This window comes from Doryrhamphus excisus, linkage group LG3 (assembly GCF_037039965.1).
Source record: "Doryrhamphus excisus strain RoL-2023G ecotype Guam linkage group LG3, RoL_Dexc_Guam_v1.1, whole genome shotgun sequence".
NCBI classification, from domain to species: domain Eukaryota; kingdom Metazoa; phylum Chordata; class Actinopteri; order Syngnathiformes; family Syngnathidae; genus Doryrhamphus; species Doryrhamphus excisus.
The window spans coordinates 25,435,180-25,462,825 of NC_136359.1; the positions used below are offsets into that span (position 1 = coordinate 25,435,180).

General features: G+C 43.5%; 2 protein-coding genes across 2 annotated transcripts in view; one reads left to right on the plus strand and one right to left on the minus strand.

Annotated features, from left to right (window-relative positions):
- LOC131127726 (Golgi-associated plant pathogenesis-related protein 1) overlaps nucleotides 1–27,646 on the minus strand; it is a 59,624-nt gene that overhangs the window by 14,337 nt on the left and 17,641 nt on the right. The window lies entirely within an intron of this gene.
- On the plus strand, nucleotides 864–26,497 carry LOC131127723 (protein crumbs homolog 2-like). The gene is made up of 13 exons (XM_078789232.1): nucleotides 864–1,501; nucleotides 7,507–8,202; nucleotides 9,287–9,482; nucleotides 9,746–9,885; nucleotides 10,004–10,189; nucleotides 10,279–10,392; nucleotides 14,240–15,193; nucleotides 15,973–16,514; nucleotides 16,951–17,116; nucleotides 17,835–18,696; nucleotides 19,490–19,606; nucleotides 20,558–20,684; nucleotides 21,797–26,497. Exons 1-13 carry the CDS (start codon nucleotides 1,432–1,434, stop codon nucleotides 22,016–22,018), a joined length of 4,392 nt encoding a protein of 1,463 aa, XP_078645358.1. The 5' UTR covers nucleotides 864–1,431; the 3' UTR covers nucleotides 22,019–26,497.

Sequence of the window (27,646 nt, forward strand, 5' to 3'; positions counted from 1 at the left end):
TAAAGGTTTTGAAAGAGTATACAAAATCTTTGCGTTATATCACAAAATAACACAAAAATTTTGCGAGAGAACGCAAAAGTTTAGGATTCTCTCGCAAAACTTTTTACTCTTGTGAGAGAACGCAAAAAAGTAAGAATTTTGTGTTATAACCCAAAGGTTTTGTGAGAGAAAAAAGTTTTGTTTTAAAAGTTTTACCAGAGAATACAACATTTTTGCACCCACACAAAAATGTTGTGTTTTGCGAGAGAACGTAAAAAAGGAAGGATGTTTACGATCTAATGCAAACGTTTTGCGATACAACGCAAAAGTTTTGTATTCTCTCGCAAAACTTTTGACTTTTGTGAGAGAATGCCATAAAGTAAGAATGTTTGTGATATAACCCAAAGGTTTTGTGAGAAAATACAAAACTTTTGTGTTTCCGTTATTTTGTGAAATAACGCTATAGTTTTGTGGTCTCTCGTAAACAATGTTTACGATAGAACCCAAAGGTTTTGTGAGAGAACTCAAAAGTTTTGTGTTAAAAGTTTTACCAGAGAATACAACATTTTTGCACCCACACAAAAATTTTGTGTTTTGCAAGAGAACGTAAAAAAGGAAGGATGTTTACGATCTAATGCAAACATTTTGCGATACAACGCAAAAGTTTTGTATCCTCTTGCAAAACTTTTGCGTTGTCTCACAAAAGTTTTGTGTTTATATCACAAAATAACGCAAAAGTTTTGTGAGAGAACGCAAAAGTTTTGTATTCTTTCGCAAAACTTTTTACTTTTGTGAGAGAACGCAAAAAAGTAAGAATGTTTGTGATATAACCCAAAGGTTTTGTGAGAGAATACAAAACGTTTGCGTTGTCTCACAAAACGTTTGCGTTATATCACAAAATAACACAAAGGTTTTGCAAGAGTATACAAAACGTTTGCGTTATATCACAAAATAACACAAAAATGTTGAGAGAACGCAAAAGTTTAGGATTCTCTCGCAAAATGTTTTATGAATGTTTTATAAATTTTGTGTTATATTTGTGTTATTTTGTGTTAAAACAAAGGTTTTGCATTGTATCCCAAATATTCTTTTCTTAAACTTTTCTTCTCCATGTCCGTACATGCTCCTTGTGTTTGCCGGGTCCAGTCCCGAGCTCCAGTGAGTGGAGTTCAATCCTGAGCTCCAGCTCATGTTTTCCTCCTTCCACTCTCTGCTGGGGTGATTATTCTGATTTACCCTGTCCTAGTTTGTTCCCCAGAGACTACTTGCTCACACACACTCACACACACAGACACACACCCACCCAGTGGTCCAGTCCCAGTGGTCCAGTCCCAGTGGTCCAGTCCCAGTGGTCAGACATGGAGGTACCGGGGATCCCTGCCAGCTAACTCGTGGATGGAACATGGTCGTGTTGTGGATGGAGAACTAAACTGAGTGGAAAGCTACATTGCCATGGAGTTTGGAAAAGTTTGGTCCAGGCACCAGAGGACGTTGCTCATCACCATGATGATGTTCAAACTTGGTAAGTGCGTGCACGTGCACGCGCACGTGCATACACATCTTCATGCAGTAGTCGGAGTACTTTTAGCCCATGTAGCAGTAGTCCTAACTGTGCAGCATCACGTCGCCACAGCACGCTCGGTCATAATAATAAAACACCACGGCCCCGCCGGTCCCATGGTGACTTGCGGGGGTGGGGTGGCGGCCGTATGCTGGGCGACCCCTCCATCTTTTGAAAAACCACGTTGACCCATTTTCCCCGTGAGCCTCATTTGTGTGCAGCTCATTTAAACCGCGGCCAATTGAAGGGCAGGGACAGGGTGGGTGGCATTGTTGCCCATCGCCATGGTAACCACCCCAGCGTCAGGCTACACTGCTGCAATGCTTTTTATCCGGGTGTTAAATGGGGGGGCTGGTTACGGGAATTCAGGCGCATGGTTAGCAACCTGGCACCCTCGGCTCTGCAGGAATTCCAGGAAAATTCACCCTGAAAATATCTTGGCGGATGTTAGCCTTATAGTAGTAGTACTACACAAACTACACTACACTACCCGTTAACAACCTGAAACAAAGCCCGGAGGAGAATAATCTCATCTTCCCGCTCGTCTTTGCTCCCCTTATGGTTGCCATCTGCAGATGACACACTTGAGTCCAGGAGAAGCTTTTAGCACAATGCTGACAGTCAATGTTTTGAATGGAAAGTACTGTTAAATACTGTTGGCAGTACTGTACATTCAGTGGATTCAGCAGGTTTTTGGTCAAAAATTCATTTTAAAAATATTAAAAATTTCAAAAAATAGGCATATTTGTTTGCAGGAAACACATCTCATTCACAGTAAGTGGGTAGTAATTCATAAGTAAATGATAATAATGCTACACTAAGTATGTACCATTGTTAAGAATGCCCACAATTCTTTGCTTTCAAGCATTGAGAATTCACACTTTATTCGACAGTCCTTGAATGTACCACCGTTGGGTGCTGAGACGCAAACGTTTGTTTGGCTATATTAGCGCTAGCTTGCAGCGAGATGAATATATAGCTATGAGATGGGAAGGATGGCTTGGAGAAATACCTTCTCCAGCCTGCTAGTTTCTAGCGCTAGCCTGACAACCAGGCTAAAGGCGACACCGTGACTCCGATTTCATTTGTTCTGTGAACATTCTCATTCATCCACAGCGTTTTATTCTCTGGGCATTGAATACATCGCAACTGGAGTCTTCGGGTTGTCTTAGAAGATGTCATTGGAGCAGCTTCACCAGTTCAGGTGCTGGGACTAGCTGGGACAAATACTAGTCTGACTAGATAGGACAGCCTAAGACTAGGTAGGACCTTAATCATTTCATGGAAATGACTTTGTTACAACAGCCACATTTATAGTAGTAGATGGACGAGTTTTGGTATCCATCCATCCATCCATCCATCCATCCATCCATCCATCCGTTCATCCGTCCATCCATTAATTCATTTTCTGTACGGAGCCTATCCCAGCCGTCTTCAGGCGAGAGGCAGGATACGGCCATCGCACGGCACCCATACATCCTTCAGTTTAACATAAAAGTTAGATGTTGGTATTTCAAGGTGAATTGATTGTGTTTCCCCCCAGGAATTCCCAAGAATGACACAGACTGGGGCTTAGACAAGGAACAAAAGCGTGCATGCCGCTGTCTGACTCAGTGTGTAACCGTGACTGATTCAGAGGATTTGTGCATTTTTTTCTATAAAGCCAAGCGGCCACCTGCTGTGGAGACTTTGGAGCACAAAGCTGAACCCAAAGGACCTGCCGGTCTCTGGTGGTGATTCACCAAATGCTCGTTATTTGTTCAACGGGGGTTTGAGTCCGTAGGAGTGGCTGCACCGTTTGGTCAGCCTGTGGGCCAAGAACTTTATTTGGCAACTTTCAGTCCAAAGAGATACTGCATGCCTCATGGAATGTGAACGCACCATGTACGTATTGCAACCTTGTAGTACGAATACAAGAGGGGGGGGGGGATCTCAAGTCATTTGTAGCTTCAAGGATCATTTCCTGTTAATAACTGGTCATACTGCTCAAAGCGACATCTTCTGGTCTCGTCCACACTGTCTGTGTCTCGTTTCCTAGTTCAACGTTCTCTACCTGCAGCTGTGAGAATATAAGGACTTACCTTTCTTCCACAATTAGAGGAATGACTTAACTAGGGGTGGGACCTACTCTTGTGGGGCGTCACACCGGACGCTGCAGCTTCATTGATGTGGGAAGTGGTGGTGACAATGCATACCCACGGGGGAACAATAGACCTTGCATGTACTATTGTCGTGTACTTGGTGGAAAACAGTACTTGACAAGTCATGTGATTGCATGAGAAATGTAAACAGTACTAAACTAGTCTTTTGTAGGCTTTTCAGGCGTGACGAATAAATAAATGACACGTATTGTGGGACAATGTGGAGGCAAAAGGCCTACAAGTGTGATAACAGCACTTCTAATCACAGCCCCTCCCCCATCTTATGACTAAAGGGCTCACTCTGTTCATGCCATTGTTCTACAGAACAAATCCAAATGCATAAAGCAAACACTAACCAGTTTAGCAAAAACATAAAACGTTCTTTTTCAACAAGAGAGGAGAAATACTGTATGTTCCAAGCTTAGGGAAAAATGAAACCTAAAACATTTCTATGCACGGACAACGCTAAAAACCTTCAGGATTGGATGAGGAATGACGTTGTGACGGGATTAAGTAAGGAACTCAAACAATGCTCTTAATGAGCGATTTCAAGAAACAGAACAGAAACAGAGCGCATATGTTATGTCTGACTACTCGTACCTTGACTACCAACATCCTCATCATCTGTACTCACTCATGATCAAACTCTTTCTGTCAATCATTTCATCAGCTATCATCAATTTATTACTACCATGAAGTCTGTTGTATAGTTCTTTTTTTAGTGAGTATGAACCCCCACTATTGTTGCACTTCCAAATTAAGTTTTTTACATTATTAGAGCCCTCTAGACATGAAGTAACACCCCTATAGTCACATTTATGCTACTATTACCCAACTCCATCCATCCATTTTCTATGCACTTATCCTAACCAATCACAGGGCACATATAGACAAACAACCATTCACACTCACATTCATACCTATGGACAATTTGGAGTGGCTAATTAACCTAGCATGTTTTTGGAATGTGGGAGGAAACCGGAGTACCCGGAGAAAACCCACGCATGCACGGGGAGAACATGCAAACTCAACGGAGTTTCAAACCCAGGTCTTCCTGATCTCCTGACTATGTGGCTAACATGCTAACCACTCGGCACCGTGCGGCCCTTTACACAACCTAATTATCAAAAAAAAAAAAATTATTTGTTGCTCATGATATTACCTCGATAAGTGAATTTCCGTTTACTCGGAGTCCTTATTTATAAATTGAGCATAGAAAACTTTATGACCTTCCAAATGTGTTTTTTCTAAAACATTATTAGAGCCCTCTAGACATGAAATAACACCCCTATAGTCACCTTTATACCCCTATTACCCAACAACCCAGACTCATGCGCGTGTGTATTGCTGTAAAGGTATTCTGGGTGAGGGGGTGGGGGGGCTGGAAGTGATGTCGGGGTTCAGAGTCGAGTTTTAGCTTGGAGTGTGTTAATGACACAACGCTAGCCCGTGTTAGGGATTATTGTGAGATCATTCAAACCTGCCATAAAATCCTGTTTTTTGGCAATTAAGTCTGGTGCTTGTGTGTCTCACCCAAAATGACAGTAACATTATGTGTCCAGTGTAGAATATGATACTATGAATACATCCTCTGAATGCCTTGTATTTGTACAAATACACACATATTGACATGATTTTTTTAATGAATACAAGGTTTTAGCAAATGTAGCGTCGTGTTGGAACAAGTCTACGCTTCCAACGTTGTGGAACCCCTGTACTGTTAGTGTACTGTGGTACAAATCAAGGTGTAGCAAGCTGGTCATTTTCTTCAGTTTTTCCCCAATCCTCTGGTCCACATTGGACTAAGCAGCAAATCCAGGTCAACTCATGTCAACATCTCAGGACAGAGACATCGTAGTCTGGACAGCGTCAGTGGCCGCCAACGTCTGCCTATCAGCGGACCCGCTGATAACGCTGCTAGTGCTGATAGCGGTACCAGTCAGTGCCAAGGATCAACTTGTCTCGCCATAAGCGTGATCTACAGCCGGGGGAGGGGACGTGTTTAGGAGGCGCTGTTATCATCTCCTTGGAATGTGTCAGATGGACGGAGGGGTGTGGATTGAGGAGACCCTTGCAGCTCTCACTTGGGCAGGTCTGAATGAGTTCATCTTTGCAGGGTGGTCTTTCCAAGACCAGTCAAAGGGAGGCGCAAGATGATTCACAGTGAAGGAAGTCATGCATCGCTAAAGCCTGAAGCTAAGATTAAAAAAAAAACAAAAACACCTTCACGACTAACCAATGGTTTTGCATATTTGAAACCTTTTTTGCACAATTTGGATTGGACATTTTATTATTATTGTGGAGGAAAGACACAGAACACAGCGAGTAGAAGGAACAAAACAAGGAAAGTAACTACCAACCATATCTTCTCCCAAAAGTTCACTTTTGACACCATCTGCCTTGAGAAGAGGCTTTTTACCTTTCATGACCAGATTGCTTTCTAAGCACCTCAACAGGTCAGAGATTCAGGCAGCATCTCATAAGCCACGCAAACCATAATACAGCTCAAGCTTATGAGGGAAGGATGATTGGACTTTGACCCAACGTTAAGCACTTTACTTTCAATCCTCCGTTTACGACTTTGTGGTAAACGGACTTTGTGGTAGAGCTATTTGGCAACAGACTTCTTTCAACTCTGACTTTTATTGTGCAACATTGTCAGTGCAGCGCTTCGAAACTTGGGAAAATATTGATTTGATTGGGGTCATTTCCATACTTTGTTTTTGTGAAATGTTCTTTTTTCCTGATTTCGTTGAAAGGTTTGCTACCGGGTGGCTCCTCTATGCACATATTCTTCACATGTACGGTAGCATATGTGCATAATATGTGCATAGAGGATAGATATGTGCATCATATGTGCATACAGCAGGGATCTCAAAGTCAATTTACTTGGGGGCCACTGGAGCTAGGGTCTGGGCGAGGCTGGGCCGCATCAGGTTTAAAAAAAAAAAAACACTTTTTCAGTGTTTTGATCTCAGTCATGGATGATGAGAGAAAAAGCAAAACAGGCGGGCTCGTTCGCTTGCGTATGGGCAGGGCAAAATCGCGTCAATTGTGTGCGGTGTGCACACAGCTTTAAGCTGTCATTTCTGGGTTCATGGAACCATATGGCATCCATATCAAACTAGGCGGGGGCCTCAAACTAGCATCCTCCGGGCCGCATTTGGCCCGCGGGCCGCGAGTTTGAGACCCCTGGCATAGAGAAATCATCCCTCGTATTATTTCCATTTGGTAGGATTAAATATTCATAAACAAAATATTTTCATAGTTCATAGAGCATAACAAAAACTGTTTATCACCTTCTAAATACGATATTTACCATTAATAGAACCCTGTAGACATGAAATAACAACCCTATAGTCACCTTTACACTTGTATTACCCAATATACAAGTAGTAGACATAATACAAAATAAGCCATGTTAACAAAAGATAAGACAGATTTGACAGCGTACTTCCTGGTGGCTACATTCTCATGAATGTAACAATACTGACATTACTAGTAACCAGTGTAGAATACTACTCTACTGCTGCTGTTTGCTGTCAAGGAGAGATTTACAATGCAACAAGTCACAGATACTGAATTACACTAAATATTACATCTTTTGAAGGCCTTATATTTGTATTTTCATCCACGAATACGTACAATTTGCTTACATATGCATGTTGTTTACTAATAACAGAGCATACAAGAGCAATCATTGAATTGATTTGGACAAAAGGCCATAGCGAGAGGGTGCGATACATGTAATGCTCATCATAAGATGTCCGTAACTAAATTGTGCCAATTGCATCTTTGGTGTTTATTGAGCCGTTTTCCCTGCAGGCTTTCTGTGTACCGCAGCAGCCGACAAGTGTCTCCCGTCACCTTGCAACAACGGCGCCACATGTGTTGAACATCTGGGCGACTACGTGTGCCTGTGCCCCAAAGGACCCGTGTGGTACATGGGCAAAAACTGCGACCAGCTGTACGACGCTTGCATCCTGGCACCTTGCGCCAACTGCACCAGCAGTCCCGGGACCGGGAATTTCACATGCCACTGCCCGGATGGCCTCACGGGCCTGAACTGCACCCTGGATGTAGACGAGTGCGAAAGCAACCCCTGCACGGGTATCAGGTCTTACTGTGTCGATGGACTCAATGCCTTCGCGTGCCACTGTCCCCGTGGATTCGGAGGCGAAAACTGCCAGTCGCGTGTCACGACTTGCTCAAAGGAAACGTGCCAGAATGGCGGCACCTGTACCGACATTCCTGACATCGGACATGATTGTCAGTGTGCTGCCGGATTCCAGGGGGCAGACTGCGAAGAAAACATTGATGAATGCGAGTCGGCGCCCTGTCAAAACGGAGCCATCTGTAAAGATGGCGTCAATGCCTATCAGTGTTTCTGTGTGCCCGGATTTCAAGGTTTTCACTGTGACTTGGACATAAACGAGTGTGCCTCCCAGCCGTGTCAGAACAACGGCACATGCGTGGATGAAGTGGACAACTACAGCTGCGACTGTCCTCAAGGCTTCACAGGTAAGACTCGTGGTGCTGTTTCTTTAGATGATTGATGCCATCAAATTGTGGTAGCTGTGGTACAGTAGGTGTCAATCATCCTCAGATTTTCCTCATCGTCCAGAAATAGTTTCTGTAAATGTCACATGTTTTACCTCTCTGGTGTCAACGCTATCCATAAACCATATCCATGCTTGAGCGTACTGTAAACTGTGATTGTAGGGGTGTTATTTCATGTCTAGAAGGCTCTAATAATGTTATTGACTGTATTTAGAAGCTAGTTAACAGGTTTTAATGCTATAATTATGAATATTCAGTTCGCTTATCACCGTCACTTATCCCGGTTTGGGCAATTAATTGTGATAAACGAGGGATTACTGTACTTGGTGCAATGGCAAGGTGGTCTGATTTTTTCCTCTAGAATTTCCACCAGCACCCAACACAACAAAAAATTCCAATCTTTGGTTGGAAGATGTCGGAAAGACGCGGCTGCCTGCCGCCATGCAATTGTGTGTTGTTTTTCTGGCAGTCTTGTGATGTATTTATTTTATTTTACATTTACCGTATTTTCTGGACTATAAGTTGCTCGGGAGTATAAGTCTCACAAGGCCAAAAATGCATAATTATGTAGAAAAAAACATACATAAGTGGCACTGGAGTATAAGTCCCATTTTTTGCGGGGTAATTTATTTTCCAAACTACTTGACCAAAACAGACATTACATCATCTTGGAAGGCAAGTTGTAACAATAATAAAAGAATAGAGAACAGGCTGAATAGGTGTAAGATATGCTAACACAATGCTTATTCAGCTGCACAAAAAATAAACATGAACAGAAAAGGTGTCCACTGTTTATGGAACATAAACACTTTTTTTCATTTATAAGTCGCTCTGGAGTATAAGTCACAGGAACAGCCAACCTATGAAAAAAAGTGCCACTTATAGTCTGGAAAATACAGTACGTACAAGAAGCTCATTTTGAAAAACCAAAAAGAGTTCAAACCAGCAGCATTAAAACGTGGCCTTTGGTCCCGCCGTCCACCAAAGCAGCTCCAGTGTTATTGCTTTCACTGTGAGCTAACAACGCCAAACGCCATCCCCGCAGGGACCAACTGCGAGGTCGAGATTGACGAGTGTGAAGAACAACCCTGCCAGAACGGTGCCACCTGCCGAGACCACGTTGCCATGTATACGTGCCAGTGTATGGACGGGTTTCAGGGTCAAGACTGTGAGGTCAACATCGATGAATGTGCCAGCACGCCATGCCTAAATGATGGCGTGTGCATCGATGGAGTCAACAGGTGAGGTTAAAATACACATGGAATGTTTTCTTTTATATCAGTTCATGTTTTTTTTTTCTGGTGTGTGCAGCCTGTGAGACTGAAATCTGCAGATTTTTTTTTAATTTGTGTAAATGGCAATATATGCATCATTTGTATTTGTTGGTACTTGTCTGCTGAAACTAAGCTGACGAGGTCGACACGGCAATCCACATTAGCACACATTTTCTAGATACATTTACGTAGCAGCTGACGTAAACGCAGACGTTTGTGTCTTTCCTTAGATATGAGTGCGACTGCGAGGGGACAGGCTTTGAAGGTGATCACTGTGAGGAGGATATTCCTGAATGTGCTTCCAATCCCTGCCAGCATGGTGCCTCGTGCTTGGAGGGGATCAACGTCTACAAGTGCCTCTGTTGGCCAGGTACACCTAGCACTAGCTGGACTATGTTCATGTTTATGTTCATACAGCTAACCCCGCATTAGCAAGAATAAAACACAAGTCATAAATGCTGGCCGTGCTATGCTTGTCGCCATTGCAGGTTACGAGGGTGACAACTGCCAGGTGGATGAAGATGAGTGCGAGCAGCACCCCTGTGAAAATGGCGGCGAGTGCTTTGAGCGCTCTGATGTTCTGAACTACGGCCGTCTCCCTGAACTCAGCACGGCCAGCTTCACCTATGAAGAAGCAGCCGGATTCATCTGTCACTGCCAACCTGGATTCACAGGTTCGTTAGCGCTTCCTTTCCCTTCCATGTTGTTTCATCAACGTAGCGATGAGAGCGAAGCGTCACCTGACTACGCGTTGGCGTTACAGGAGAAAACTGCTCAATCAACGTGGACGAGTGCGTGTCTGCTCCGTGCCATCATGGAGGAAGCTGCCAAGATCTAGTCAACTCCTACCAGTGTTTGTGTCCCGATGGCTTCACAGGTAGGAGAGACGTCATCACTTCCTGTCTTATCATCCGGGCCAGGTCGCTGTGGAAAAAGAGATTGTATATCTCAATAAGCTTCACCTGGTTAAATAAAGGTTTAATAAGATTTAACAACGTACTATCACACAACCATGCTAGCTGGCATCACATGACAAACACTTGACTTCTACTGACTCAAAGGTCCTCATCAAAGTTTGGTTTCATTGACTCGCAAGTATTTGTTGAAAACTTGAGTTTCACTCACTCATGGGTACTCGACGAAGACTCGAGTTTCACTGACTCACGGGTACCTGACAAAGACTCAGGTCTCATTGCCTTATGGGTATTTTATGAAGACTTGACTTTTACTGACTCAGTTTTCGTGGAAGACTGAGGTTTCACTGACTCATGGTGTCAACTTGTGAATGTGCGAGCATTTGTACATGTACTTCCTGGTTACTGGTTATTTGAGTGACAGTCATCGAGTTTCCAGCACTACTCCAACAAAATGTGCCAAAGCAAATGAAAAAAATTCCCATTGGGAATTCATTTTGGATTCCTACAAAAGAACTCAAAATGAAAGAAGGAGCTAATTTGCAGTGAAGCCACAAGGAAGCAGAAGGGATGCATATGGTTTACAGGAGCACAGCAGAAAACAGCAAAGCCAATAAAAGCCCCCATATGTTCATCTTGGGTATTAAACGGGGGTCTGCTAAGAAATTGTTGCGAGAGAGGAGCTTATGATAAAGCTGCTTAGATGCCCGTTTCAAATCTGATGGAAAACAAAAGGACAACACAAATGAATAGAAAAACATGAATTGGAGAATTGGATTGTTCCCTCGTCCTTCTGTGCCCTGTGCTGTTATGAATACAACCTCGTGCGTTTCAACTAAAACGCAAAGTCCATCTGGAGCAAAAATATAATCCTATCAAGTCGCACATGCGTGTGTGCTTGCTTGACTTCCCAGATGAGGGAGGGGGTCACCATATGCCCTGCTGCTCCACCCCCGCCCTCCAATCACCAGTCTAGGAAGCAATGGTGGTCGGCTTGGCCCAAATTAAACCACAGGGACCCGTTAGTTTCAAAATACTACTCATTTCATTCAAGTTTTATGTAGTATTCATTCCGGTCACTAGGCACCAGTATTGTTACGCCAAGGAGACAAGATATGAGACTGGGATGTCCGACATAATAGGATGAAAAGACGTTCTCCTCCCATTCCCACTCCCCGTGCATGCGTGGGTTTTCCCTGGGTAGTCCGGTTTCCTCCCACATTCCAAAAACATGCTAGGTCAGGGGTCTCACACGGCCAAATGTGGCCCGCAGGACACTAGTTTGAGGCCCCCGCCTTGATATGAAAGTTTAATGTTAGTTTGATATGGATGCTGTATGGAATCATGTACCCAGAAAAAATTATTAAGTTTGATTAATGTTCATGTTAAAGGTTAAATAACTGTTAATAGTTATCCTCCCTATCCGTGTGGAAGTGGTAAGTTTTTGGCTATTTAAGTTGAAAGGAAATAACTTGAAGGCTACCGTTTAGGTTGCTAGCTCTCTAGTTAGCGAGTTAGCATGTGTCTCAAGACCCTGCAGTTGCGCAATATGTTGTAAATAAAAAGAGTATAAATGTGACTATAGTCGTGTTTTGTCATGTCTACAGGGCTCTAATAATGCTTTGTTCATTTTAATCTGAAAAAAATCATTTGTCTACCCACCAACTATATGTGCTTTCTTAACTTTTTATTATTATTATTATATTTATTTATTACTGATTGATTGATTTTCTTTATTCTTGATTTGTTTATTTATTTTTCATCTTATTTTGTGTAGAAACATAACAATTAAGATATTAGAGAACAGTGGAATGTTTTATCAGAGCTTTTATTGTAGAAAATCGGAACCAAAGCAAAGTTTATTCATTTTCTGTTTTTAATAAATGCGTTTTTTTTTCTTTTTTAAAACCTGATGCGGCCCAGTCTCACCCAGACCCTAGCCCCAGTGGCCCCCAAGTAAATTGAGCTTGAGAGCCCTGATATAAATGATTTGAGATTCAAACCAGCAACCACGGGGTGGGAAACAACCCCCCCCCCTATAGAATAAGACCAACATTACAGTAATGGAAATGATGATTTTTCACTCAATAAGTTGCCTATTTATTTTCACTGAATGAAGTCCTGCCCCCCCCCCATGGTTGCATGAAGCTGTTGGCCTGCAGTGGCCTCTACTGGTTACTTTGAGAAGCTGCTCCCACTAGCAGGCCCCCCCACAGGCTTAGTGAGGAGATCTGGAAGGCATTCCTCCCGTCAAAGACGGACAGGAGCCAGCTGGAGGCAGGAGGCTTAGCACTCTGCTCGGGATGGGCAGCACAGGGTGGAAGAGAAGGAGGGACGGAGGGATGGACAAAGTGGAAAAGAGAAGACTGGGCAGGGCTGATTTGTAATCGCTCCTCTCTGCTGCATGGGACAGAGTGGAAGAGTCAGGACGCTTTTCCAAGCTTAAGGACTAGAGAGGACAGAAGTGGCGACTGCAAGCGCTTGTCAGCCAGCAGGTCTGCAAGATTGTGAGGTTGGTGGGTTGGACCATGCGGGGACGGAACTTACTGCTGCTGCTGCTATGTTGCTGCTCTGAGCGATGGCGGCTGACAGGTACAGCGTGGTACAGCACTTTTCATGTCATGGAACAACCAGATGTGTTTGATGGTAGAGCCCTGGAACGTCGTAGAAATTAGGATTCACCGGGTTTTACAATGTGTCCCAGTTTGAACTGGTCTGCATATAATCTGTGTCAATCACATTATTCTTGTTGTATCGGCCTCTCATGTAATTGTGTTGAGAAATGCTCAAATTAGGAGATTACTTTCCCAAAAAGTAGTTACTCCCTAGTTAGCACGGAAATTAGCTTCAAATACGTCAAAGAACTATGAATTAGCTTTGTAGTAGCATGTACCGTTGAGAGATGTTTCATGAGATAGTGCTGAGGGCTGAGCTCATGACTTGCAATGCTGTTTTTCCGAGAGCGAGATACGAGCTGTTTATCATCCTGTGTAGTTGTAGTGACCAATGGCGTCAGGATAGACATGAACGTATAATAACATGGCACATTTGAAATACAGTAATTAAGCCAATTAAGCGTAATCATTTGCCGAAATGAAGCATTTTCAAAATTAAAAATGTCAACATTTAGTAAAATACAAAGACAGGACATTCAGAAGACGCATTCAAAGAGGTTGTGATAATATGTAGTACTCCACACTGGCCACTAGGTGTCAGTAATGTGACTGTAATGTCACAGAAACGCACTCAAGCAATGTTATGTCTTAATTGTATTATTATTTTGACTATATCGGGTCATTCATTCATTCATTTTCTATCGCTTATCCTCACAAGAGGGGTTGCAGGGGGTGCTGGAGCCATTCAATCGCCAGCCAATCACAGGGCACATATAGACAAACAACCATTCACACTCACATTCATACCTATGGACAATTTGGAGTGGCTAATTAACCTAGCATGTTTTTGGAATGTGGGAGGAAACCGGAGTACCCGGAGAAAACCCACACAGAGATGGCCGAGGGTGGAATTGAAGTCGGGTCTCCAAGCTGTGAGGTCTGCACGCTAACCACTCGACCACCGTGCAGTATATGGGGTCATAGTAGTGTAAAATTGAGTGTTATGTTATGTCTCGAGGGCGCTAGCAATGTTACAAACTCTACTTGGAAAGTTTACTGTGAAAATATTCCATTCCTAAATAAGGATTGGCTTATCCTGGTCAGGAGTGGCATGCAGACACGTACTGTTTTTTTTTGATTGACATGCTCAACGTGTTGCGGAATGACTGACTGCCATTGTCATCCTTCCACGCAGGCGTACACTGTGAAGTGGACGTCAACGAGTGTGACAGCAATCCGTGCCAGAACGGCGCCACGTGTGAAGATGGTGCCAACTCTTACATATGTACGTGTCCGGCCCCAGAGCCGGGCCAAGAGCCACTGGGCGGACGCAACTGTGACATACTCCTGGTTGGTTGTCGGCAGCACCAATGTGAGCACGGCGGCGTCTGCGTGCCGCTGCTGACCGCCTACGGCGAGCACAGCTACACGTGCCTGTGCGGGAATGGCTGGACGGGGGAACTCTGCAACACCTCCACCACCTTTTCCTTCAACTCGGACGGCTACGTCCACATGCAGCTGCCCGTCTCCAAAAACAGAGCAAGGCTTGGTTTTGATGAGCCAAACTATGGGCTTCACATGCAGCTCAGATTCAGGAGCACGCTCCCTGACATGCTACTGTACCACCGTGGCACCACGGACCGCTTCATCTCCTTGGAGTTAGTCCGGGGGTCCCTTCAGGCCAGGTTAAAGTCCGGGAGGATGTTGCAGGTTACTTATCCAGGTCCAGTCAACGACGGCGAATGGCACCAAGTCACTGTGGCCATGGATGAGAGGCTGACTCTGACTGTGGTGGGACCCGGCTGTGAGGAAGGATGCCGAGTGAAAAACGAGGTCTACAACCATCTCATCTTCTTCCAGTCGGACTCTTTTCAGCAACTCTACGTCGGTGGGGCGCCACGGGAATATCTGACGCTCGCAACCAGCCGGAGGGGCTTCATTGGCTGCATGGAAGACCTTCGAGTGGACTACAAGCCGCTGCTTCCGCAGGACCTCATGAGAGAGGAGAGCATCGGCTTGGAACTGGGATGTACCAAAGAGGACGTGTGCCACCAGGACCCTTGCCAACCACGGGGGTTGTGTGTGGACATGTGGGTTGCGGCCAAATGTCAGTGCTATCGGCCTTACTATGGAGAAACATGCGACAGAGGTGAGAACTGATTGGATCCATCAAATTTACCGAGTGCAACGAGGGGTGTGACCGGGTAACCGTCGCAGGTCCGTACACGGCAGTGGCCCTCGTTTATCGCTGATAATTCATTCCAGGCCCAAAAGTCATACGTGAATTTCCACAGTATTTTTAAAATCTATTTAATATTTTCATAGTTACAGCATAGAAAACCTGTTTACAACCTTGTAAATAGGATTTTACAGGTTATTAGAGCCCCCCAGGCATAAAATAAGTGCCATAAGCGTCAACTGTGACAAACTTGATCTTTTTCACACCACTCGAGTTGCAGCTTCTAGCCTCGTTCCCCGTCTCAAATGAACAATGTTTTCGTCCTATCAACTTGTCTTTGTTGCCATATTTGACTGGGAAAGCCAAGTGTTCCCAAACAGGAGACTTTAACCACCAAATACATTTTTCCAGCTGCATTGTATTTTTTTTTATTGATTAGACACGATGCAATTGAAGCACCAGTAGGGCCTGTCCATACAGGAACGTTTTCAGGTGGAACCAAAGTATTTTATGGTGGTACTAAGGGTGTCAGGATACAGTTAGACCTGATGTATTACATCGTTTTCACCCAGTGAAGCGTTCCCGTGTTGACAAGGTGTTCATGTGTACCTTGTTGACATTCAGTAAGCCTCTGTACTGAACCCAAAGTTTCGTACCGAAAAATACATCCAACATGGGACCATTTAAAGCAAATCAGAAATTGTAAATGTACGTGAAATAATAAGTATGCTCTTAAATTGTACTTGCAGAATATCCATCCTGGACCTTTGGTCACGAGAACACCACAAGCTATGCCGCCTTTAACATCACAGAAACCCACGGAGACAATTTCTCCATCTCCTTCATGATGCGATCCCTGAAAGCCAACGGCTTACTTCTGCAGTTTCGCCGAGAGAAAAAGTCCTACCTGACGGTCTACCTGAAGGACGCCGCAGTTGCCATCTATAGTCCTTACACCACTCTCCTGTCAGAGGCCAAGTCTCTCACGGATGGCAACAATCATTTGGTGACGGTAAAAGTCAACTACGGCCACGTGTTCTTCCCCAAAGCGGGTCACCACCGCGCGTTAGGGAACGTGAGCATCGAGGCAGGAGATGCGGTTTATGTCGGAGGACTGCTTGCAGGTGAAAACACGAACATCTGGGGTGGAACGTTCAAGGGCTGCCTCCAAGACATCCGATTGGACAACAGGCATCTGGCCATGGTGGACCATACGGACGGGTTGGAGGTTTACCAGGCCACGGAGGAGGACAATGTTCTACCAGGATGTCAAAGTGATGACACTTGCAAGGTATCGGAAAAAACCCAAAGCATTCTCCTCTCTGATTCTGTTAAAGGTTCACACGATGACCAGCTGTCAAAAATGTCCGCCTCCATTAGTGTGCCTTTTTCAGTGAGCAGTGATTATGTGTCAGCTGGCAAGAACTTATTGGATTGATGGAAATACTAGTCTAATACACATTTCCTTTCGGTCCAGACTTTTGGGACACCCTGTTATATTCAGTACTAGTAATATCGCACAGGCTTGTCTTTATTCCCAATGTGAACCAAATGTGTCAGATTGTTACCGTGCCCTCGCTGAGCAGGTTGTGAATCCCTTTGATGATCCCCCTGCATGTTACCTCCTAATCTTCTCTGCAGCTTTTGCCGGGCCGGTGCAGTCGTCTCGGGTTAGAGATTTTACAAGTGAGCATCTAATCCGCACGCCTGTGTTTGTCTGTGCACAGGACGAGCCGTGCGCCAACGCTGGGACGTGCCAGATTACCTGGAATGACTTCAGGTGTGACTGTCCCATTCAATTCTCTGGACGGCTGTGCCAGAAGCGATTGTGGTGTGTGGACAAGCCGTGTTCTGATAAAGGGCAATGTGTCGACCTATGGGATGGTTATGAGTGTGAGTAATCCTTTGCTACCAATTATTCTGACTATAGGATATATAGGTCAGCACGAACACGACTCGTACGACTTGCAGTCTTGAGTTCCAGGAAGCTCCATCCAATGGTCAAAGTAATTACCAACCTCTGGTCATTGAAATGAAAGTAAACATTTTAAAAACAGTTCGCTGTAGTGCAAAAGTCAAAAACGGCAAAATAAATAAATCAGGGAGTCAGGAGTCGAAGCCAGATCTGGTGACTTGGGCATCTGGTTAGGATTCCTCCCAGACTCCTGAGGTGTTCAGGACACGTTCAGGGCACACAGGAGGCCTCGGGAAGACCCAGGACACGTTAGAGACTATTAGTCTCAAGCGATCTAAGAACCCACCAGAGAAGCTGGACCAAGCATCCATTGAGAGGGAAGCCTGGGCTTTTGGTCTCAGGCGACTGCCCCCATGAGCCACACTGGCATGAATGAAAGAAGATGGAAGGTGATGGCAGTAGATAGGAACTAAAAACGACTGACTATCATGAACTACAATTCAAGAATGCTAGGTCCAAATGTGCAACAGTAGCGGAGAAACTGAGAAAAGACGAGGAATCAGTGGGAGAACGAAGTGTAATCCAAGAATATAATGAAAAGTGACAAGACCAGACTGTTCATACGAGAAACAAGGAATAATTCGATGATGAGGCGACAAAGTGTCATTCATCTATTTCAACCGTTTCCTCTCACAGGTTTGACCGAAGCCTTTTTCCAGGACAACGGTCTGGAATATTTTGCCAACAGCTCCCTGCTGAGCCCGATAACCAACATCACCATGGTCATTCGAACACGGGAGGAGAACGGCATCTTGGTGAGGGCCAACAACAGAGCTATGGTCTTCTGCCTGGGACTCCTCAATTCCACCCTTCTGGTCAAAATCGACAGCGGATCAAGTGCAGAGCTGCTGGCTTTTACCAGTGACCGCACCATCGCAGACGGGGCTTGGCACCGTGTGGCATTGACCATGGTGGACCCTGCAGTACCAGCGTCTCGATGGGTCCTCACCGTGGACGGCTACTCAGCTGGCGGCAGCCTCGGAGCCGGTGGCAACCTCAACTTCCTTAACGACACCAAAATTTGGCTCGCCGAGAAATATACCGGATGTCTCGGAGAAGTGCGAGTGGGTGGGATCTACCTTCCGCTTTTCAGCGTACCAGACGCCCCTCAGACAAGTCGATTCTCCAGACTGAATGGACACGAGCCAACCATCGGGTGCCAGGGTGCCCCGGTTTGTGACTCTCAGCCATGTCTCAACGAGGGTGTGTGCCAGGACCAGTTTAACGAGTTTAACTGCAGCTGCAGGCCAGGTTGGGAGGGCAGGCTGTGTGAGGCCGACATAAACGAGTGCTCTTCTAGCCCTTGCGTCTACGGGACGTGCAAAGACCTTCTGGCCGATCACCGATGTGACTGTGAGCCTGGCTATGTGGGGAGAAACTGCCAAGAAGAGGTGGACGACTGCTTGGAGTTCAGCTGCTTGAACGGGGGAACCTGTGAGGAAATGATGGAAACTCATACCTGCTTGTGTCCTCCAGGATACGTGGGCAAACGCTGCCAGTGAGTTTTTTCTTGTCGTCTTCTTTTAATGCGTAGAAACTTTGATTGTATGCGGGACTTTCAACATTTTTCCAAGACATTTTGAATGTCCAGAAATGCAGTACACCGGCTACCCTCATGGGGATAATGATAGATGGATTAATACCTTGGTTAGCATCGTTAATTCATTGGACTCTAACTGAAATATTCGATTACTAAAAAAGAAACAAGAATGAAGAAAGTTTAGTTTTGAGCGACTTCTTAACCGGTAGTTTTCATAGCATTTCAACCAGGCCTACAAAGTTAGATTGTGAAAACCCCTGCTACCCTCATGGGGATAAGCGGCATAGAAAATGATGGATAAATACAGTACAGCGGAACCTTGGTTAGCATCGTTAATTCATTGGACTCTAAGTGAAATATTCGATTACTAAAAAAGAAACAAGAATGAAGAAAGTTTAGTTTTGAGCGACTTCTTAACCGGTAGTTTTCATAGCATTTCAACCAGGCCCACAAAGTTAGATTGTGAAAACCCCTGCTCAATAAAAAAATGTCAAAAATGTCTTTTAAGATGGTCCAACATCTCGTATGGGCTGACTGCCTCAGGCCACATTCCAGAGTGTTCTCTTTTTCTCCACCAAAAAGGAATCTCGGGTGTCATATATACAAGACAAGAACTGACTGAATGAATGTACAGTATGTGTGATCTTTACACATCTTTATCTTCATCTTCATCTGAGAAGTCTAAATCAACTTTACTCATTCCAATTCTATCGCTTTGTAAAATGTGTTGAATTGTATTTGTGTTCCACAGGTGGCGATTCCCTCCAGTGGCTTGTGATGCCACGACCAAGTGTCTTAACGGAGGGGTGTGCATAGGTGGGGACACCGGGGGCAACTGCACCTGCAAGCCAGGATACACTGGTCCCAGGTGAGAGTCTCACATACAATATTCCACACCGATCAGATCCTAAATGTATTTCAAATTACCCGGAAAATACCATCTGTTTGTGTTATTAGGGGCCTCTCGACATGAAATAACACCCCTATAGTCATGACATAACCTTTACATGACATAACAAGAGTAAAGAGGACATCTTGTGCTCATGTGTGTTCTTGTAAATGTGCTCTTGTTGTCGTGTACCTGAGTGGGGGCCAGACAGGAAGTAATGTTATGGAAAAAACCATGTTAGCATTGACTGTGTCTGTTTGACATGGCTCAAACCTACAATCAAATCCGCCGATCGAGTCTGGTGCTTGTGTGTCTTACCGAACACCTCGTGACCAGTATAGAATACCACATATGAGCACGTTTTTGGATTTTACCTCATTTAGACATTTTTATGCTTGAAATGGCTTCATATATTAACACATATGCATATGTGTTAATATATGAAGCATATGCATAGTATGTTTAAATGGGCATATTTTCACGTAATAATTGATCGTATTCAAACACGAAACATGAATTAATATAATTTTTAAAAACCATGATAGCGAGGGATTACTGATGAATCAAAAATGATTTGGTTGAGTCAACTCGCCCATTCGGGTTGCTAGCGTCCTTGGGCGGAACAAGGACGATTAAACCGAATTGGAGACTTTTATTGGAGCTCAAACTAATCAAAGTGTTAAAACGGTTTTAGTATTTTCCACACTGTATATACTTTTGCTGTTTGCTTTCTATTGTATTTCAGTGATGGCGGAGGAGATCAGATCTGTCCATTTGTGCTACGCTACCATTGGCAAATCGGACGTTTAGATGTGGATATCATGCTAAAGCAGCCTTAGACTTGGCCTCCTAATTTCGGGAGAACGTTTGCTTGTCGGTGTTGTTGAGTGTCAGCCCGTGTTGTGTTAAAGCCGCACTGATGTCTTTCAGGTGTGAGACAGAAATAGACGAGTGCCAGTCCAGTCCTTGTCTGAATGGCGCCACTTGTCTGGACAGACTCAACCATTTCCAGTGTGTTTGTGTGCCGGGTTATAGCGGCCCACTCTGTGGAAGCAATGTAAGTACACGCAGTATTCCCATCATTTCCTGCCACTGGATGCAATGCATGCTATCCAACAGACGTCATGCTCATCCTGATCCAAATTTTAAGACTTCATTGAAAAATAGCAAGAATGAACAGTTAGCACTGTTGGATCTTAAAGAGGTTCTAAGTAGAGCTTGGAAATGCAAAAAGAAGAAATGGGAGTGAGATAAAACATTTTTGAGGAAGAATATTAAAGTGGAATAGGTTGTTTAAGTTTAAGACCACATCCTTTAAAAGCCAAAATCTTCGTCGTCAGGTCGTCACATGATCTCTTGATGGCAAAGGAAAAAAGCTTTCCCTCTTTGAGCACAGATGGATTGTTGCACGGCCTCTTGCAGCGTACCATTGCTGCTGAGGCTGGTCATTTAAAACTCCAAAGATCCTGAGGGTTATGGAAAAAAGCCAAATGGTAGACCCGAAAAAATGTCACCAGCCGCGAGCCGAAGCATCGATCTGGTTGTCCATCAGGGCACGGGACGATGGTCGGCCCAGATGAAGGTGGTTACTGGTGCCGAGTGCAGTCCAATAACCGTCTGACTGCATCTTGATAAGCCTTGTTTTCAGCACCATAAATTTGCGTCAGGTTGTGCAGGGGCGTCAAACGACAGATGTGAATATGCTGCCTCATGACGGAAGACCCCCCCCCCGTATGTGTGATAATGACAACCGGACAACACTCCAGTTCACAATGCCCACCTGACAAAGGACTTATTAGAGGAATAACTAAAGATTCATAACTAATAAATCTCTCTAAATCCAATCGTCCCAGAAATAGAAGCCTAGTTACAAATCAGGCGCGGCCCCCGGCTCCCTCTAACCAGAGTAAAAGTCATGCATTGAGTTCAAACAGGAAGCAGACGCAACAAAATAAAAGCCTCAAACAAGACATGATGGCAGAAATCCAACAAAACCGAGCTAAAGTCCAACTGTCGGAACAAGACATCCGTCCGTGTCCACTCCCCATTTGCACATTTGCCAAGTGTTGAGTGCAACGTTCGGGTACTGACAATACACAGAATTGTGTTGTACTTGGAGACACAGTATTTGTTATGAGGATCATAAGAAATATTTCAATTGCTTTTCAGAAAAAAGAACAAAAGGAGCGCGTCCCGTGGCTGGTGGTGACCATCCCTCTCACCATGTTATGCGTATTGCTCGCCATCTTGGTCATCTTTTTCCTAATCATGACGGCCCGGAAGAAGCGTCAGTCAGAGGGCACCTACAGCCCCAGCTCACAGGAAGTAGCTGGAGCCAGGCTGGAGATGGGCAGCGTCCTCAAAGTGCCCCCCGAGGAGAGGCTGATCTGAGACCTGCAGTCCGGTCTACCGCCTCGTTTTAAGAGGCTGTTTGGAATTCTCTGAAGGGCCGTGCTGTGGAGCCCTCCACCTACGGATGGATGACTTCGGAGATGGTCTGTTATCCGATGACAAGAGCGAAAAATGAAGATTTGCTTTGAGAAGATCATCTCAAAGTAATGGACCGTGATTTGGATCACAAGCCACGAAGGGCGAGTACTTCATCGAGTCAATGAAAATGAACGAAAAAAAGGATTGCTTGTGTTGAAAAGCCCAGAGAGAACAGAAAAGAGGATATCGATATTGCGATAAAATATGACATATCTGGTGGTTTATACCGTATATCTCACCATCCATCACAAGCAGAGAGCTCACCTTTTATTTATTGCACAGCATCATCAAAAGTCTAGAAGTCTTACGTACCTCTCTCTACGCTCTCGATTTATGATTGGAGAAGACCAGCTTGTAAATCAGAATATAATTATTCTATACAGTATACGTAATGTTTGATTTTAGTCAAATTTAGATTTCGTTCTTAACTGAGAGCCTTCTTGTTGAAACTTACAGATTTCTAGCTAACGTTATTTTCAGCTTTTTTTTGCAAGATCCAACTAAGTCTCGAATAAAACCACTTGGGCTCAGTAACTCATTAGTAACTCATACTGGCGTTTCATGCACAGAATTAGCCACCGAACATGAATGTGTAGTTAGCTGGGTTAGGGTCAGGGTTAGGGTTCGAGTTCTGCTTAAGGGTTAGGATTAGGGCTTTGGGATTAGAGCTAGGATCAAGGCTAAGGGAGTTCGGGTCAGCAGTTAAGGGTTCACTGTTGGAGGTTATGCTTTTTCAGGTCGGCGGTGACCCTAACGACCCCAAGTACTAGGAAATGAATGAATTCATGTCATGGGAGTGAAGAGACAAGCTCCTCACGGGTGGAAGATCAGTATTATTCCTAATGGATTTCAATACTAATACATTCCGTTGGAGGTTTTTTTTTTCCTTGAAGGTTGACTTGGTACTGGGTACGTATTTTTTCTCCGACTGAGCATTTAAGCAGGATTTAAGTGTTATTGCTTCTGTGAGGCACAGATGATGTATTCTGTATACACGTGCTCTGAAAAATACATTTTAACATTCTATTTGTGTTTTTCCTGGAAAAGGTGGAAAAGCTCACTTCCAATAACTTCTCGAACAATTCCAATCTGGTTCATTGGCCAATTTGTTAGGAAGACATCAAGAAAGTCGTCCAACTGAGATTGGATCATTTAGATGACGTGCAGCATATTTTTTGAAGTACATGTTAAATGACTATTTGAGAGGTGACGTGTTAAAAACTAACAAACTGCTATAAGATGACTCCAGAAGCCACCTACTCTGGTCACCAGGACTGTATGTATATATGCTGTGATTGCTTTGTGTTTTTATGTCCTTAATGCAGCGTTTTCTATGTTTTTTTTTATTCTTGTCGCAATTTAAAGTAAATAGTATTTAATTTGTGTTATTATGACTGAGATGTAATTACTGTAAAAACATTTTTCCGACACAGAAAAAAAGTTCATTTTTTAAAAAGTTTTACTATGCAGGCAGACGTGGATTTGCTTAAATTGGTGCACATCGGCCAGAAGCACACGTAGCTTAGTTGGGTCCTGGCGTGGAAAGTAGTAATGCCAAACTCTAATTCTTTTATTATGAGTGAATCAGGTACTAGATTGACCCGTGTCACCCATTCCCCCGACTTGTCCCCCATTTATTTATTTATGACTCATTCATGCTTAGCACAGCTCCAGTGGCAACCCATACATACGGTATTTGTAAATCATTCTGGAATCACTCATCCAAGTAGTACCACATTAAAAACAAAAAACAAGCAATATATTATTCCGTTTTGTTTAGTGTACAGTGGAACCTTGGTTAGCATCAATAATCCATTCAAGAAGGGCTGACTCTAACCGAAACGTACTCTAACTAAATTATTTTCCCCGTAAAAAATATGAATGGAAATCCCATTAATCGGTTACAAAAATCCCCAAAACATAAAACGCATTTTTGTAGCTTTACAAGTAAAGATTTACAAAAAAAAAATATGCACGTACTGTAAATACGTATGTATGCATGATGATTAAAAGGGATAAATTAATATTTAAGATTACTTTAACCTTTGTTTAAGACTGGATCGGTGTGAAAGGACACCTTCCACCTTCCGGTTTTGCCATGAGCTGAATTCAATAGTTTTTCTCACGTCCAAGTCTCTGCTTTTTTTTTGATCAAGGCTGCAAAATTAGCCAAAATGAAGCCAAAGAAAGTTGCAAGTAAATTTTGATCAAGAAGGTGAGAACTACTGAGTTCAATGAATAAGACTTCCACTTCCTGTTTCCATATGTACCATACTGGTTAGTTGTTGGGCCACTAAAGAGTTTAGTCAAAATAAACACATGATGGAGTGGGGACGTAAGTCACAGTTGATGCATTGCACTGCTGATGGGGATGTCATACAACAAAAAAATATCCCTTTAATAACACAACAAGATGTGTATCATATTATACTCTAACCAGAAAATGTACGCAAACTGAGGCAAAATTTGGTCGTAAATTTGGACATTAACCAAAAAAACTGCTAAGCGTATGCTAACTGAGGTACCGCTGTATATTGTTTGAAGTGTTCATGTGGTTATTTGATCACATGAAACAGCACAAATGCAGTAAAACGTTGTCGGGCTTCCTGCAGCTACATCTCACCACCCACCCAAAACAGACGAAGATGGAGATGAATATTTCGGGAAAGCAAATCGTTATGTGGATCGAAAATAACGAAATTAAAACCTCTGACATGTTGCCCCAAAAAGGATCCCAAAATTGGATCTCCAATAAAAAACTATTTTTCTGTGCATGTACAAGGTGTACATGGATGATGTTGGTGTGAAAGTGAGTCTTTGGTGTTATTGTAGATAGAAAATATCTTTACATATCTTTACTACTGGATGAGAATAAATAAAGTCGCTTGTTCCCTGAGTTTTAGCGGTAGGAACGATACCTTGGAAGGGCTAAATGTAAGATTTCAAGCTGGACCAAGATTGTGCTTTGGTGTTTTGTTGGATGAAATGATTCATGTCAAGTTCTGGTCTCAGGTGGTTCTTGTTTTCCACATGTGAATTGTCTTCTGTTTTTCTATGTTTAGCTTTTAGCTGAGTCAGGTGCCGCTGATATTGATCAATTACCATAGCAACACAAACACAACCTGGCAGCTCCCGGGTCCCTGTTGGGTTCAAAAGGTTATTCACTCAGTTAACCAATCAGAAGTTGGATAAAAATGTTTTGTATCTTCAGGCATTTTGGACAATTATATGCTTCTAACTTTGGAACTCTGAAAACGGATGGAGCCCCAATGGGTTTTGACCTCACAAATGTTCCTGTGGGCAAACTGTATCACAGTCAAAATCCTAATTGTTTAAAAAAAAAGTCTTCCCAAAAGACAAATTGTGTAACCCCGGGTAACTCTCCACATGAAAAGCAGATATTGTGTTTTCAGCTCTTGTATGTAAGGTCCAAAATACATTTCATATCATAAGATAAATTGAAGTTTATGTGCAATGAGCCATTGAAACATGATAATGAAACACTTCCCCAGCCTGGTGTGTTTAGTAAGCATCTTTCTTTGTTTAGATGGCACCATGACTAAAAGGACACTGATGTAGTCATTTTCAGAGTTTGACCCGACTGTGATCGCACGGACTACTCCATGTTTGTGTGGGGTAATATCTCGTCATCATGCAGAGATCAATTGCATTGGTGCTTTTCCCAGTAACTTAGTGCTGATCGACTGTCTGAATGTCTCCATTTTTCTAGGGATGAGTTCCTTGTGAACTGCCTGCAGGGACGGTACATGTACTGTAAGTGTATGATGAAATACAAATAGTGCCTTCATGTTGTCAAGCATCCTGTGATTGTTTTTTGTTGTTGTTGCTGCCATACACATGGCGATTTAAAAGAATATGCTGGTATTGCAGAATCAGCTCCACATGACAGGACAATGTGAAGTGACAATGACACTTATTGTATGTACTGTACATAATGGTAGCGATATCACACTGGAGATGCTAAGTCAACATTGTCCCGCGCATTGTCCCATGCTACGTAGCTCAGAACTGGAATTGCTATTCCAAAGTAGGAAGGTTTGAGCACCACATTAACAATGTATGTTCATTTGTGTCCGGTTGAATGATGTTGACCTTTGTGATCTATGGGCATATGAAATGCATCTGACAATTATTCGAGGAATAAATAGTGATTGGCACGTCTTTATTTCACATGATTCATTTAGTGTGTCATTTGTACTTGTCTGGCATGTTTGAACTTCCAACTTCCAACTGGAAATGCTGAAGATGAAGCGAAATGTAGAGTGAATGTTGAAATAGCCTAGAAATGTGGTGGAATCTATTCACTGACTGAGGAGTGAACCAGCAACAATCACGTTGTGAAACGACCACTCTATGACCTGAACCATGCTAACGTGCACAGAAAGAGAAGAAGAAAAATGTTACATATTTGCTACGTGTAAAATATAAATATAAAAACAACTAATGTTACCTATAAAATCACTGGGGGCAGCATTTCATTTATTCATTTGTCTTTAGCAGACTAAAAATGGTGGGATTTGAAATGTCAAGTAAAAATACAGACTGAATGTTGAAATGTATAAATAAGTTGAGCGATCAAGGATGGAACCAAAAACCATGGAAAGAACCACGCTACCATCTGATCCATGTCACCCAGTAGAACAGAATGTAAAATGCTTTTCTACCAGTAGAGGGCGGCAAATAAATTTTCAATGGGAAAACTTTTCAATGCGTTCCAATAGTCAGCCCTAGCAAGCCGCAGCACTATTTTATTTTTTGGAGGTGTACGTCTATGGAGTTATATTTGTGCCTTCATTTAGAGGTAAGCAAAGGTAGTTTGAAGCCATATTTATGTACATGCAATAATTACTGTTGTGTGCTCAGGTACTCTCGCTCTTTCTCTGAACACTTGTTGGGTTGAGTCAGTGTACGTGCACTCCTACCTCCGCCGGCGTTTTAGGGACTGGGCTCCTGGCTGTCTCTTGCGGGTTGCATGCCTGGGGGGTGGTGAGACGTATGGCCGTGTTCGCTGATCAAAATGTGTGCCTGTTGGTTGCTCTCTGGGAGGGGATGCAGGGCTCTAATAATGGTAAAAATGTCATGAACACGTTTTCTAGGCTCCGACTATGAAAATATTATATTTATCAATATTGTATCCAACTTTTCGTGAATTCACTTATCGATTACGGCAAACACACACACACAATGAAAAGAACTCCAGAGGATCCAGAAGAGCAGGCCGGGAAAACATCACTAGGGATGGAGCTAACACGGCAGCACAGGAAGACGTCAGAAAAATAGTAAAAACCAATCAAAACCAAAATGTGTAGGGGTGGAAAATGACCAAAAAACCCTGAAGCAAACAATCAATGGTAGAAAGGAAATAGGGGCACAGAACAGTCAACTTAGGTCAACCTGACCTTTGGAACTTTGGAAGTCCTGTTGGAAAATATTGGAAAACGTTATGCGATATCCATCCATCCATTTTCTATGCCGCTTATCCTCCGTTATGGGATATGTGAATGCCAA

What these genes read in the sequence shown, in the direction of transcription:
- LOC131127723 (XM_078789232.1), top strand. Translation starts at nt 1,432, where the DNA reads ATGGAGTTTGGAAAAGTTTGGTCCAGGCACCAGAGGACGTTGCTCATC. An exon ending in CAAGTGCCTCTGTTGGCCAG is followed by an intron (nt 9,886 to 10,003) that starts GTACACCTAGCA and finishes TCGCCATTGCAG; the next exon opens with GTTACGAGGGTGACAACTGC. An exon ending in AAAGTGATGACACTTGCAAG is followed by an intron (nt 16,515 to 16,950) that starts GTATCGGAAAAA and finishes GTCTGTGCACAG; the next exon opens with GACGAGCCGTGCGCCAACGC.